The sequence below is a fragment of the Macaca nemestrina genome, chromosome 10 (genome assembly GCF_043159975.1).
Source record: "Macaca nemestrina isolate mMacNem1 chromosome 10, mMacNem.hap1, whole genome shotgun sequence".
Taxonomy (NCBI): Eukaryota; Metazoa; Chordata; class Mammalia; order Primates; family Cercopithecidae; genus Macaca; species Macaca nemestrina.
In genome coordinates, this window is record NC_092134.1 from 122,824,480 (window position 1) to 122,839,063 (window position 14,584).

Below are 14,584 nucleotides of genomic sequence, written 5' to 3' on the forward strand. Positions count from 1 at the left end.
TATATTCTCTATATTATGTATTTTTTTATCTAGCTGCAAACTTGAATTAAAGAATGAATTTCAAAGTGTATAAAATAAACTGATTATCTAACTCAAACCTATACAACTCTTACTCGGATCAGGTCCCTTGCTGACAATAGCAATACTATCTGTTTACATGAAGATATGTATACAAACATTTTACAAGGAAACGTTTAAGCACAAAAAGCAGCAGAAGAAAGTACACACAACTCTGGCACTACATACTTCATACTTATCTGTAGTTGTCTACTCAAAGCTTAAAGAGAGAGGATAAAATAGTTAAGAAGGATAGAAAACCTAGCTTTCCATACTTCCAGCATCATTTCTTCTTGGCACTGTGAGTTCCCTGTTTTCCAGAATATTATAAATCCCAGAACAGGGTAAAATTCAAAGAAATTTAGAAATGGAATTTAGAGGTTGTCTTTTCCAGGTAGCCTAATTTAAAGATGTGAAGACTGAGCTACAAAGTCGATAAGAAGGTAAGACCACAGTTCAGTTCCTATGACTTCCCCACTACAATCTTCTCCTTCTCTTACCACCTACAGAGATGCAATTGTCAATAGCAAAATATAATCCAGAGATAAATTCTTTCTGGTAACCTGCCATTTTTAACACCGACCAACATTTGTTCAGGAGAGGAATAATTTAAGAGTTACACGTATTTCACTTCAGAACGGAAGTAGAAACAACTCAAATTATTTAGGTCTCCCTTCTTGCTGTAAGAACTTTCCAGAACACAGGATCAGGAATAGTCAAAGGGCTGACATGTCTTTCATTGGCGTTCCTGTCTTTCCACTTCCCATGTGAACAAAATCCACCCCAATAACCCTGTAACCTCCTTTACATACAATTTGATCAGTAACCACCTTTCTTCATCTGAGAAAGAAACGACAATGAAAAACTATAGCCACCAACACTAAGCACTTTGCTACCTTAGACTCCTATCTTTCCCTCCACTCTGAATATTCTAAATATAGTTTATGTTCCTGGGGTTTCTCATCCTGCTGTCTTTGCAAACTGTAAGTTCCAAAAGCATGTTTCTGCTGTTTTATTATGTGTGTGACAATGGAAGTAGTAATTCTGACTACTTCATGAATGAATAATGTATGAGAAGGTACTCTAAATTGTAAAGTTTAAGATAAAAGTAGTACCTCTATCCTATTAGAATGATAAGTAACAATACAAACAAGTAAAAAGTTTCTAGGAAATTACAGCGTACATTAGGGATTTAACTAATCTTAACAGAAATTAATCTTCTGACATAACCCAGAAAAATAAAGCAGTAGCACCTAACATTCAGTACATCATACATTTGTCAATGGTTATTTTTTTTTAAAGTTTAATGAGTGATATGCTACACTATGCTCAATTTTAGGAGAAATTACTTTCATAATATTATAAATTATTTATTGCTACTTTTGGACACAATTATTGCCTATGAATACCAAAATGATTAAAACCTACAAGTTTAAAAATGTCTTTAAAGTAAAATTATTACAGCTTTCTTAATACTGTCTTAATTTTCCAGATAAACCTACTTAGGCATTAGACATGGCACTCAAATAAATTTCTAATTTGTTTAAGTAAACATAAAAGAAAACCTAATCAAAACGGCTCGTAAAACAAAAGAAACTCACTCAATGTCTTCCTAACAGCTTAGTTCTAAATTAAAACATACATACTCAGCCCACACAGAGTAAGATTTTGTACTGTCAAATAAACATTCATCCAAGAATGCATGCAAAGAAATTAAAATTTTATTGAAAATTCAAATGTTACCTCTGTTTTTATAAGATGAGCTAGGCTTAATGTACAGTAGTGAAAATTACATTGCATAAATGACCTGAAATGAAAAAACTGTTTTTCTTCACAAATATCATACTACTAGCTTGACAAAAAAAGCAGCATCCCTTTCCGTGGCAATACCAACTCACTTTAATTTAGGACGGAAATAACCAATAGAAAAATATGTGATGACTGCATTTCACTCAAGTATTTTTTTAGGCTTTCTAATAATGTATAGTATAATCTCCAAATAAAAGATTTCACCCAAAAATATTCACAGAAGGACTATACCATGAAACTATTCCATTCCTGTATCTTCTGCTTTCTCTATTTCTACATCCAAAAGCAAGCATTCCTAATACTTACAAAAAGCCCTTGATGTTTTATATAAGTATCTTTCTAAAAGATTAAAGAACCATACAGGTAATTATAATTTACTGGAAGTATATAACATGATCTTAAAAATGTCATAGTAAAAATAACTTTCTAGGCTCAATGAAATAAAAGCAACTTTAGCTAGGTATCTGTTATTGTTAATAAACAACCGAAATCTTAACCAAGTTTGGTATTTCAGTATTCTCTTTCACGTCTCAGTTTATTAAAATTAAACAACAAATAAGGTTAAACAAAAAAAACAAGCTCTTAGGTAAACAGTTTCTAATATAAAAACAAAAAGACAAAAACCATCTACATTTTTCCTTGGGGGATTAAAATTTTTCCTACATGATGTTGACCTCCAGCTTTGTATTTGTCTCCAAGTAGTACTAAGTTATTAAGTTTGAACAGAGATTAGTTTAATATTCTAAAGAATTGGTTTTAAGGTTGGGACTGACTGGTCATTTTTTCTCTCAAGCTCTATTAAAAGCCTTTTTTAAACAAACATATCAATAAAACATCTTGACTTTAGACATATTTAAATAAACTGATGCAAAAATACAAACAATGCTCCAATATATGCTCATGAAATATTCAGTAATTATTTCTATTTTTACTCCCTGACCACCATTGTTTACCAAATTGTGCCTAGGTTTACATCACTTTTGCTGCCTGTAAACAGCCCTGGTTAAAATATATATTAACAATATGAACAAGGTTCACTTAAAAAAAAAAAAGATGTTCACGTAACTCAAAGATTTTTTTTTGTTTGTTATCTTTTAGCACAGATAATCAAAGATCAAAACTTTAAGTACCACATAGCTAATGACCAAAGAGTATAATCCTCTATTACCCAGGAATATACACAGAAGCACCAAAAAAAAAAAAAAAAAGGTAATTGTAGTCATATTCTGATGAAGCTGGACTATTCCAAAAGAAAAAACTGAAAAAGATACAAAATGATTTTTAAAAGTGGCCATAAATGATCTAATTTCCAAATCAATGAATCGATGAATATTCCAGGCAAATAACATTAGAAAACTAACAGTGCCATTTTTTCTCTCAAAATTCCAATACTATACAAAATAAAGAATACAGTCACCATTATATGATAAACCTTAGAAAATCATGATCAAGACTGAGCATACAACTATTCAACTGAGGAGTAATCACAGCATTCTACTTACGAAAGAAAAAATGAAAGTCAAAAAACTCACTTTATATAGTATCTTGCACCTTCAAAAGTATATGCTTCTTCCCAGCCAGTAGGCAAATCTAAAACAATACATATATTACAATTAGTATTACTTCAATGATAGCAAAATCAGTCTCAATCAATTTTACTCATTTTCATTTACTAGCTGTTTTAAGTAGATTACTAACAAAAAAAAAGTGTTGAGCTGCCAATACAATAGTAGATATCATTTTTTGAAAAATAGCAATTCAAATTTAAAGCCATCAGAAAAATGTCCACAATATTAGAGATTATCTGACCTGAGTACACATTGTAATATATTAGGGTGGACAGGAACTATGTTCTGGCATCCAAGAAAGCAAAGGGAGGCCTTCTAATCCCAGGTGAAACACTCATGAATGACTAACAAAAAACCAAAACTGTGCGTAACAGGCAACGCCTGCCTCTTCTTGGGTATACTGTGTCTACTTAAGACCATTTTTTTCAGTTACACAAATGAATCCATCTAGGAAGTGTCACCGAAGAGAATGCAGAACTTCCTAAGTACTTAATTAGTGGAAAAGAAATGGCACCGAATACTTCCGTGTTTGTTTCCAAAAATTTGACTAAGAGACGTGAAGTTTCAAGTAGTAAAGTTGGGAATAATTCAGGTGAACAATGGTATCATTATGTGCTACATATTACTTATTAATGACAAGTTGTTTGGATTTCATCAAAATACCTCTTGGAAGTAAAAACAACTGATGTGTGTACAAAACCACAGAGTCCAAGCAAAATAAACCAAACCAGAAAAAAAAAATAAGTGAAATCACATAAGAGAATAAAATTTTTCTGTGGCGTGAATGTTATCAAATCTGTGAGGGTAACTAGGACATATATTTATATCACACATATTTCCATAGGGTAATTATTTAATCTCGTCTTTAATGAAATATCGTCTTTAATGAAATAAATCTGTTATTATCCATAAAAGCAAAGAGGCCATCAAAGTTGTAATATGCGTGTAAAACACCAGAAAGGTATATTGAAGCAAAAGCCTGCACCGGGGAATTGAGAAACATGACGGTGTATTAGTCAGAAATGCCTTAAAAATGTAACCTCATCATGCTTGCTACACCAGCCTTTCCTTTCTTCCTCCACCTTTTTGCAAATCTGGAGACATTAGTCACTTCAGTGAACTCCAGCATTTCACAGAGAAGCAGGTTTGTTCAATATCCTGGCAACTTTAACAGATTCGCGGAATGTCAGAGTGTATCCCAGAGGCCAGCTCTGAAGACTGCTGAAACTGGCCTTGCCTTCGACCCAAACTGCTCTCAAACCTTTCCAATGACCAGCACTGGAGGCAGGCCAGTAAGAGAACACATGTTACATTTCAAAGACAAACAAGTTTCACAAATGTAAACAAAGAATGATAAAAGAAACCCAGACCAGCACAGAAACTACGAGGAGCCTTTTCCAGCTCCACTCACACTGAGCATTCAAACAAGCTCCCAAAGCCATCCGAGAGAGCCGCTTCCCCACGGACCCCCTCCAAACAGGGCCCGGTGCCCACACACGGGACACCCCCTCGCAGGCCCACCGCCTCCTGGCAGTCTGTGCAACCTCCGTGCGGCTGGCGGGGACTTTAGATCCGGATCGCCAACAACTGAGGCTGCGAACGCCTCCTCCGGCTCCGGCTGCTCCTCCTGTGGCAGGAGGGAACGCGCCAAGCGTTTCCCGAGCCGCTCCCTGTCACAGAGCGGATCGCAGCACCCCCAAACTCCTCTCCTCCTCCTCCATCAGCCACCTACCCACAAGTCCCACCTAAGAGGAGGAGGAAGCTGCACGGCAGGAGGCAGCGCTCCCGGGAGGAGGGGGAGGATGTGGTTACGTTATCCCGGCGGGCGAGCAGGGTCTGGGGCTGCAGGGAGGGGAGTGGGCAAGGACTGCCTAAAGGTTGCTGAGGGGCAAGACGGCAGCTGGGGGTGGCCGGGGAGTGAGTAGCGGCCGCGGAGGAAAAACTCAGGACTCCAGGTTTCAGGGATGGGAGCGTCGCCACTCCAGGGGCGCGAGGGTCGTCTAGGCTGGGATGGTGGAGAGGGCGCAGGAAGAGGGCGCCGTCTCCAAGTTATGATGAAAGGCTGAGGAGAAAGAGGCGCCCCGAGACTGGAGAGAACTCCCGGCGGCGGAGCCCCCGTGGCCCTTCTACCTGCGGCCGCCCCCTCCCGGCCTCCGCCCCGCCTCGCCGCCTCCCGCGGCCCGCGGCACCGGGCAGGTTGCTGGGAGCCGGGCGGCCCCGGCTCTGCCGCCTCCTCCAGGCGGAGCCCAACTCCGTTCGGGCCCGGTGTTACCTGTGCTCTGCCGCCGGTGTCCGGTGACCACGGCCTCGCCGGTGACGGGGTGCAGCCAGGTGGTGCTCTTGGCCTCCTCGCTGCAGGGGTGAGAGAAGGGGCAGACACGGAGCGTGAGAGTGGACGCGGCGGCGAGCCGAGGGGCTGCAGGGGCACAGACCCGGGCTCTCCCCCATCTCGCCAGCCGCCCGCCTCCTGCCCTCCCGCCCCCGCGGGGCCCCCGTGTTGTCCCCGGCTCTTTACTTGATGAAGAAGACTCGGCCGCCCCTGGTGATCCCGTAAGTCCAGGACCGGGGCAGGGAGATCCACTCCAGGTTCAGATCCGCCGCCATGTCTGATCCCCAGCCGCCGCCGCCGCCTTCTCCTGCTGCCGCCGCGGCTGCCGAGGGAGGAGGGAACGAGCGAGCGAAGGGAGCGCGGAGCGAGCGCGGCCGGAGCGCGCCTCCCCGGCCCGGCGCGCCCCCGCGCGCGCCCTACCCCCTCGGGCGGTGCCCGCCCCGCCGCCCCGGCAGGGTCCGGCCCCCGTCACCGCCCCTCCATCCCCGCGGCCGCCGGCCGGCTGCCCCGCCGCGCGCTCGGGGGATGGGCAAGCGGCGCCGCGCCCCAGACCCCTCCCTCGGGCCCCTCCCGCGTGCCCGCCCCCTCCGCCGCGCGAAGGTTCCGGGATCGATTAAAAAAAAAAAAACGCGTCCTGCCCCCAGGGCTTTGCCCGAAGGCTTCCCATCCCAGGGCGCGATCAAAGGGAGCCTAATAATGTCCGCGCCCCTGATTTCTCTGTCTTTCAAACAACAAAAACACAGCGTCCGAGCTTTGTTTTATAAGAGCTGTTGGAGAGCCAACAGATTTTTCCAATATATTTATCGTTTTAAAATGGAAAGCTGTTTTTATTAAAGCACACGAAAGGCTTTTCCTGTTTGTTTGTTGTGTGCCAGATATCAAAGGTTGGACGTGATACGTGGCCCCATGAAATATAACTGGATTTAGACCTGACAAAACAAGTTTTTTCTCTTCCTAGGCCCCTTAAGTCATATCTTATAAAATAAAAAATCTGCTTTTTCTGCTACTTCTTTTTAAAGATTCACTTATTATCAGTGTGGATTTTTACGTCCCCCTGTCTCCAATAGATTACAATAATAGCTTATTTTACGGAGTCCTTGTGACGGTGTACATTTTTAAATCTTCACAACAACTGTGTGTGTGTGTGTGTATATATATATATAAACAATCTATAAAAATCCCCATTTTACAGATAGGAAAAATGAAGTTTAAAAACACAGTAGTTTGCCCAGTCATACTAATAACTGCCAAAGCCTGGATTCAAACTGGCTGTAGGATTTCAAAAGTATATTTGTATAACCTCCTTGCTGTATAAGCCTACTTTGTTTTATTGTGATTCACTTTATTGCTGTTTGCAGATATTTCATGTCTTACACATCGAAGGTTTGTGGCAACTCTGCATTAAGCAAGTCCTAGCACCGTTTTTCAACAGCGTTTGCTCACTGCATGTCTTTGTGGCACATTTTGGTAATTCTCGCAATCTTCCAAACTTTTTCATTATTGTACCTGTTACAGTGATCTGTAATCAGTGATCTTTGATGTTACTGTTGGAATTGTTTTGAGGGCACCATGAACTGAGCCCATGTAAGACAGGGATCTTAATAAATGTGTGTGTTCTGACTGCTCCACCGACCACTGTTCCTCTGCCTCTCTGCTTCATCTTGGGCCTCCCTATTCCCTGAGATGAAACACTAATAATAATGGCCTAATATTGAAATTAGGCCAACCAGTAACCCTACAATGCCCTCTAAGTGACCAAGTGAGAGGAAGAGTTGCATATCCCTTACTTTAAATCAGAAGCTAGAAATGATTAAGCTTAGATGTATCAACAGCCAAGAGAGGCCAAAAGCTCAGCCTTGTGTCAAATAATTAGACAAGTTGGGAATGCAAAGGAAAAGTTCTTGAAGGAAATTGAAAATGCTACTCTAGTGAACACACGAATTATAAGAAAACAAAACAGCCTCATTGCAGAGGGAGAAAATTTTAGTGGTCTGGGGAGAAGATCAACCCAGCTACAACATTCCCTTTAGCCAAAGCCTAATCCAGAGCAAGGCTCTAACTCTCTTCAATCTTATGAAAGTTGAGAGAGCTGAGGAAGCTGCCGAAGAAAAGGTTGAAGCTAGCAGGGATTTAAGGAAAGACACCATCTCCATAACGCAATAGTACAAGATGAAGCAGCAGATGATGATGTAGAAGCTGCAGCAAGTTATCCAGAAAATCTAGTTAAGATCATTGAAGGTGCCCACACTAAACATATTTTCAATGTAGACGAAACAGCCTACTATTGGAAGAAGATGCCATCTAGGACTTTCATTGCTAGAGAGGAAAAGTCAATGCCTGACTTCAAAGGGCAGGCTGACTCTTTTGTTAGGAGATAATGCAGCTGGTGACTTTAGGTTGAAGCCAGTTCTCACTGACCATTCCAAAAATTCTAAGGCCCTTAAAAATTATGCTAAATATACTCTTCCTGTGCTCTATAAATGGAACAACAAAGCCTAGATGACAGCACATCTGTCATGACTTACCGAACATTTTAAGCCTGCTGTTGAGACCTACTGCTCAAAAAAAAAAAAAAAAAAAAAGAAACGAAAAGAAAAGAAAAAGTGATTCCTTTCAAAATATTTCTGTTCATTGACAGTGTACTTGCTTACCCAAGAGTTCTCCTGGAGACATAAAAGGAGATTAATGTTGTTTTCATGCTAGCTAAGTCAACATGCATTCTGCAGTTCATGGATCAAGGAGTCATTGTGACTTTCAAGTCTTATTATGTAGAAAGTACATTTCATAAGGCTATAGCTGCCATAGATGCTAGGTCCTTGGATGGATGTGGAAAAAGTAAATTGAAAAAATTCATCATTCTGGATGCCATCAAGGACATTTGTGACTTAAGGGAGGAAGTCAAAAGATCAACATTATCAGGAGTTTGGAAGAAGTTGATTCTAACCCTCATGGATGAGTTTGAGGGGTTCAAGACTTCAGTGGAGGCAGTAACTAGAAATGTGGAAATAGCAAGAGAACTAGAATTAGAAGTAGAGCCTGAAGATGGGGCTGTATTGCCACAATCTCATTGTAAAATTTGAAGGGATGAGGAGTGATTTCTTGAGATGGAATCTATTCCTGGTGAAGATACTGTAAACATTGTTGAAATGACAACAAATGGTTTAGAGTATTATATAAACTTAGTCAATAGAATACTGGCAGGGTTTGAAAGGATTGATTCCAATTTTGAAAGAAAATTATACTGTGTGTAAAATCCTGTCAAACAGTATCACATGCTACAGAGAAATCCTTCATGGAAGGAAGGGTCAATCAATGCAGCAAACTTCATTATTGTCTTTAAGAAACTGCAACAACCGCTCTTACCTGCATCGACACTAGCCTGACTGGTCAGCAGCCATCAACAACATTGAGGCAAGATCCACCAGCGAAAAGACTTAAGACTTGCTGGAGACTCAGATGATCCATTAGCATTTTTTAACCATTAGATTGATTTTTTTTTTTTTTTTAATGGAGTCTCACTCCTGCACTTGCCCAGGCTGGAGTGCAGTGATTTCAGCTTACTGCAACCTCGGTTTCCCGGGCTCAAGCAATTCTCCTGTCTCAGCCTCCCTAGTAGCTGGGATTACAGGTGCACATCACTATGCCCAGCTAATTTTTGTTTCACCATGTTGGCCAGATTGATCTCGAACTCCTGACCTCAGGTGATCCACCCACATTGGCCTCTCAAAGTGCTAGGATTACAGGTGTGAGCCACCACGCCTGGCTAAAGTATTTTTAAAATGAAGGCATGTACATTTTTTAGCCATAATGCACACTTAATGGATTACAGTATAGTGTAAATATAACTAATACATGCACTAGGAAACCAAGAAAATTGTGTGACTCACTTTATTGCTATGTTCACTTTATTGTGGTGGTCTAGAAATGAACCAGCAGTATCTCCTAGGTATGCCTGTAGTTACAAAATAAGTCTTGTTGGCCGGGCGCGGAGGCTCACGCTTGTAATCCTAGCACTTTGAAAGGCCGAGGCGGGTGGCTCACGAGGTCAGGAGATGGAGACCATGCTGGCTAACATGGTGAAACCCCGTCTCCACTAAAAATACAAAAAATTTTTAGGGCGTGGTGGCGGGCGCCTATAGTCCCAGCTACTCCGGAGGCTGAGGCAGAAGAATGGCGTGAGCCCGGGAGGCGGAGCTTGCAGTGAGCCAAGATCCTGCCACTGCACTCCAGCCTGGCAGACAGAGCGAGACTCTGTCTTAAAAAAATAAAAAATAAAAAATAAGTCTTGTCTCCCTTCTTCCTCTTTTGTTCGTTTAACAAGGGCAGATTTCGCTGCGACTGGGATCTTCTCCCTTAACGCCATCTAAGAGTAACTGCCTCTTCTCATTGTCTCTGGTCTTTTACCACACTCGGAATCGCTTATGCATCTTTGCAGCAAGATGACTCATTCCAACAGGATGCACAGTTCAGTAATAATAGTACTACTTAGTATTCTTATAGCACCTAATTTTGTGACCAGTTTTGGGTGTTTCTGAAGCATGATCTCATTCATCTTCTCAGTAACTTAAAATGGTAAATAACTTTTTTCAACAGTTAAGGAAACTAAGGCACAGAAAGGGTAAATGACCTCGGACAAAGCCATATCCAGCAAGTCAGTTGGGGCCTGAATGAGAATGCAGTTTCACTGAACTTTTTCTCCCATGCTCTGATTCCCCAAGGCCATTCTGTCTTCAGTGAAAAAGAGTCTGCAATTACTGCTATAATTTTCCTGTCCATCTGCGTACATAAGGGGGAAAAAATAACATCATTTTAATGTTTTCTCTTTTGGTTCCTTTGCATTCTCCTCTTTCATTTCACTACTTATTACTTCTTGACATCTTATCTCCTGCCCAGTCTCTGGAAAAAAAAAATGACTCTTTTTTTTTTTTTTTAATCAATGAATAAGTAGCAGGAAATGTTCCACATTAGCGTCAGTGGTCACTGAATATAATATAGCAAGAAAATCAGGAGTTACTGACTTTGTATTATGCTGTCATTGCAAATAAAAAATCTAAAGTCGGCCGGGCGCGGTGGCTCAAGCCTGTAATCCCAGCACTTTGGGAGGCCGAGACGGGCGGATCACGAGGTCAGGAGATCGAGACCATCCTGGCTAACACAATGAAACCCCGTCTCCACTAAAAATACAAAAAAAATTAGCCGGGCGTGGTGGCGGCGCCTGTAGTCCCAGCTACTCAGGAGGCTGAGGCAGGAGAATGGCGGGAACCCGGGAGGCGGAGCTTGCAGTGAGCCGAGATCGCGCCACTGCACTCCAGCCTGGGCGACAGAGCGAGACTCCGCCTCAAAAAAAAAAAAAAAAAAAAAAAAAAAAAAAATCTAAAGTCAATCTTTTAATATGATCATAACTTTGCAATTCTAGTACCAGTTAGTCCAGCTATAGCGTTTGACTTTTTGACTGTGTACTACTGGGAAGCCTGTAAGTTAACCATATGCAGCACTGGTATTCCTTTTAGCCCTAAATCTTTTGATATTACAAGATTCATTAGTGCAAGGCACATTTCAAAAAGCAATAGAAATTCACTTCATAAAAACGTGTATCTTAAGAAATCACATTCACAGTGCTTAAATGGCAGTCTAGAATCTTACGTACAATTCTATAATGTCCCCCCAAATTTAGGAAAAGCAGTAAATAAAAAACTTAGTGACACATATACAAAAAGAGGCATGCTTCTGATTTGGGGAAATAATTGCCCTTAGGACTTCCAAGAGCCAGTAAAAGCAGCCTCAATATTAGAAAGATGGGCGCTGTGAATAATTTCCATCCTTAATGAATAAAATTGTATTTTTGTTAAAATCATTCTAGAATGCCCTCTCTCTGTCACTATGTCTTTATCTAGTTCTGCTTTATCTTGTAGTTGTGTGTATACGTGAGTCTCCTTCACTGTAGTGAGGTAAGAATCATGCCCTTCCCATCACAGAATCTCCGCAACCTTGAGTCAGCACTAGAATGGTTACTGAATTTAATTTTCTTCCCAATGCTTCTACCTACCAACAGAGTTATTTCCCAACAACATATCCCCTTTTTTTTTTTATCACCCCATACCTCTTCAATAACTGATTCAGATACAAACTAATATCTAACCTCTGCTTTTTATTGTCTTTTTTTTTTTCATATTTCCATCCTATGAGACTATTCAATTTCTTATATCATGATCTGCCTTTTGGAGCAGCATTATCCGATGACTATCACAGCACAGCCAGAAAAAGAGGAGGTTTAACAAGTACTGAGCACTAAAAATAAATGTCCCTCGCTTCATATATGAAGGAAAATCCTTGTTCTAAAGAGCTTATAGTTCAAACAAAGCAGAAAAACACACATAATAACAAGAAAAACACAAAGTTAAGTTTCCTAAAATATGTGAAAGGAAAAAGAACAAGGTGACATCTGAGAAAGCAGCTAATCAATTTGTTTCCTTTTTTTAAAGGGAATGGGAAAAATTTCTGAGTTCTAGAAAATGGAGAAAGAGGCTCATGAGAGAGAAGATAATTCCTTCTAGTATTAAGAAGCATCTATCGTTCATATATATATTAATGTTTATTAAAATATACAAACAAACTTTTGTGACTTTTATGTGGTTGTCTTTCCAAATATATTTGTGATACCTCATGTATCACATTATTGCATAAAATACCTCATACATCACATGTTGCATTATTAATTCACAAAATAAGAATTTTTTTTTTCTTTTTTTTGAGATGAGGTCTCACTCTGTTGCCCAGGCTGGAGTACAGTGGCATTATCTCTGCTCATTGCAACCTCCATGTCCCAGGCTCAAGTGATCCTTCCACCTAAGCTTCCAGAGTAGCTGGGACCACAGGTGCAAACCACCAGGCCTGGCTAACTTTTTGTATTTCTGGTTAGAGACGGGGTTTCACCACGTTGCCCAGACTGGTCTTGAACTCCTGAGCTCAGGCAATGCACCCACCCACCTCGGCCTCCCAAAGTTCTGGGATTACAGGTATGATGAGTCACCACACCCAGCTGACAATAAAGAATATTGTAAACAGTTTCTGTAACTTTTAACTAGTCAGCAGTAAGGTGTTATATACCATCAAAAGTCTACAGTGAAGGGCAAACTATGTGATCCAATTAGCTTAGTGGAAATCTAGGCAGAAAGACTGGAGACTGAGGGTCTAAGGCAGAGAAGAAAAATAAAAATCTGGCCGGGCGCGGTGGCTCAAGCCTGTAATCCCAGCACTTTGGGAGGCCGAGACGGGCGGATCACGAGGCCAGGAGATCGAGACCATCCTGGCCAACACAGTGAAACCCCGTCTCTACTAAAAAAATACAAAAAACTAGCCGGGCGAGGTGGCGGGCGCCTGTAGTCCCAGCTACTCAGGAGGCTGAGGCAGGAGAATGGCGCAAACCCGGGAGGCGGAGCTTGCAGTGAGCTGAGATCCGGCCACTGTACTCCAGCCCGGGCGACAGAGTGAGACTCCGTCTCAAAAAAAAAAAAAAAAAAAAGAAAAGAAAAATAAAAATCTGGAAATCAATTTATTAAAGCTTTTTTTTCTGTTAAGAACTGGATACAGAGAGATACAAATACAATTATTTCTTTCACTCATTCTTTCAACAACCATAGGCTGTATGGGGTCCCTACCGTTCTGCTGGGTGATAGCAACTAAAAGACTGGGCTAACTTTGGGCAGCTTAGAAAGGGAGATGGATATGTAAGTATAGTGTGGGAAGTAGCATTCCCATCCCTGTCATGTACTATAAATCTTCTGTAACGGTTATTTTTCAAGGGTGTCCCATGAACCATTCAAGGTCTATCGTGAACTATGGTCTTTTAATTTTTTTTTTTCTTTTTTTTTTTTTTTTTTTTGAGACGGAGTCTCACGCTGTTGCCCAGGCTGGAGTGTAGTGGCGCGATCTCGGCTCACTGCAAGCTCTGCCTCCCGGGTTCCCGCCATTCTCCTGCCTCAGCCTCCTGAGTAGCTGGGACTACAGGCGCCCACCACCGCGCCCGGCTAATTTTTTGTATTTTTAGTAGAGACGGGGTTCCACTGTGGTCTCGATCTCCTGACCTTGTGATCCGCCCGCCTCGGCCTCCCAAAGTGCTGGGATTACAGGCTTGAGCCACCGCGCCCGGCCAAACTATGGTCTTTTAATGTTGATGTTTTGGAGTGCTCTTCGGTTATGAAAAGGGAGAATGGAAAGAAATATGTAATAGCACTAGTTATTTTGCTGCTGGCTGATCTCTTGACTACAGCAGGGATTCTAGACAAAGTTTAGGGCATCTGTTTGGAGGCATGGAGAATAAAAGGGAAGGAGATGGTTTAAAAGCTTGCATCTGAACCCCTGAACCTGTTCAAATTAAACACCTCTTCTTTACCTCAGTCAGGGAAACTGTAATTATCTACTCCTCTCTTTGCTATAAAAGAAAAAGCAAAATTCCAACAGCAGAGAATTAAGAAAAGAAGTATGTTATAATGCAGGAGCAGGGGGCAGGGTAGGGAAGGGGGACACTGAGTCAGGAGTCTGGCTGAATTTTATACTTGGCCTTGCCATTAATTAGTTGTGTGACTTTAGACAACTCTTTTAACCTCCACTTCCCACTCAGACCTCTGGATCCTCATGTGGAAAGTGAGACCATAGGTCTATTTAGGACATTAAATACGACACTTTTTCCCTCTAAAGTCCTGTGCACTCCAATGACTGAAGTTGGGGATGTTTTGTCACAGTGAACAGACACGAGTAAGATGCCTGATCTGTACAATTGTTTAGGATTTTCTGCCACTTAGATGGCTTGTTAATAAAAAAG

At 41.4% G+C, this 14,584-nt stretch overlaps 1 protein-coding gene across 33 annotated transcripts in view; it reads right to left on the reverse strand.

Moving 5' to 3' along the window:
• LOC105481328 (pleckstrin homology domain containing A5) overlaps window positions 1–6,157 on the reverse strand; it is a 250,885-nt gene extending 244,728 nt beyond the window's left edge. For 6 of the 33 annotated variants that reach the window (XM_071072121.1, XM_071072110.1, XM_071072114.1 and 3 more), the window contains exons 1-3: window positions 5,950–6,142; window positions 5,707–5,786; window positions 3,399–3,456 (exon numbers count right to left, since the gene is read on the reverse strand). In XM_071072121.1, the coding sequence (XP_070928222.1) occupies window positions 3,399–3,456; window positions 5,707–5,786; window positions 5,950–6,038 (227 nt within the window). In that variant the 5' untranslated portion in view covers window positions 6,039–6,142. Of the gene's footprint in view, window positions 1–3,398; window positions 3,457–5,706; window positions 5,787–5,949 lie in introns of all 33 variants that reach the window. The other 27 variants (XR_011609301.1, XM_071072148.1, XM_071072150.1 and 24 more) reach the window with 11 other exon arrangements.
• Window positions 6,158–14,584: the final 8,427 nt, after the last annotated feature.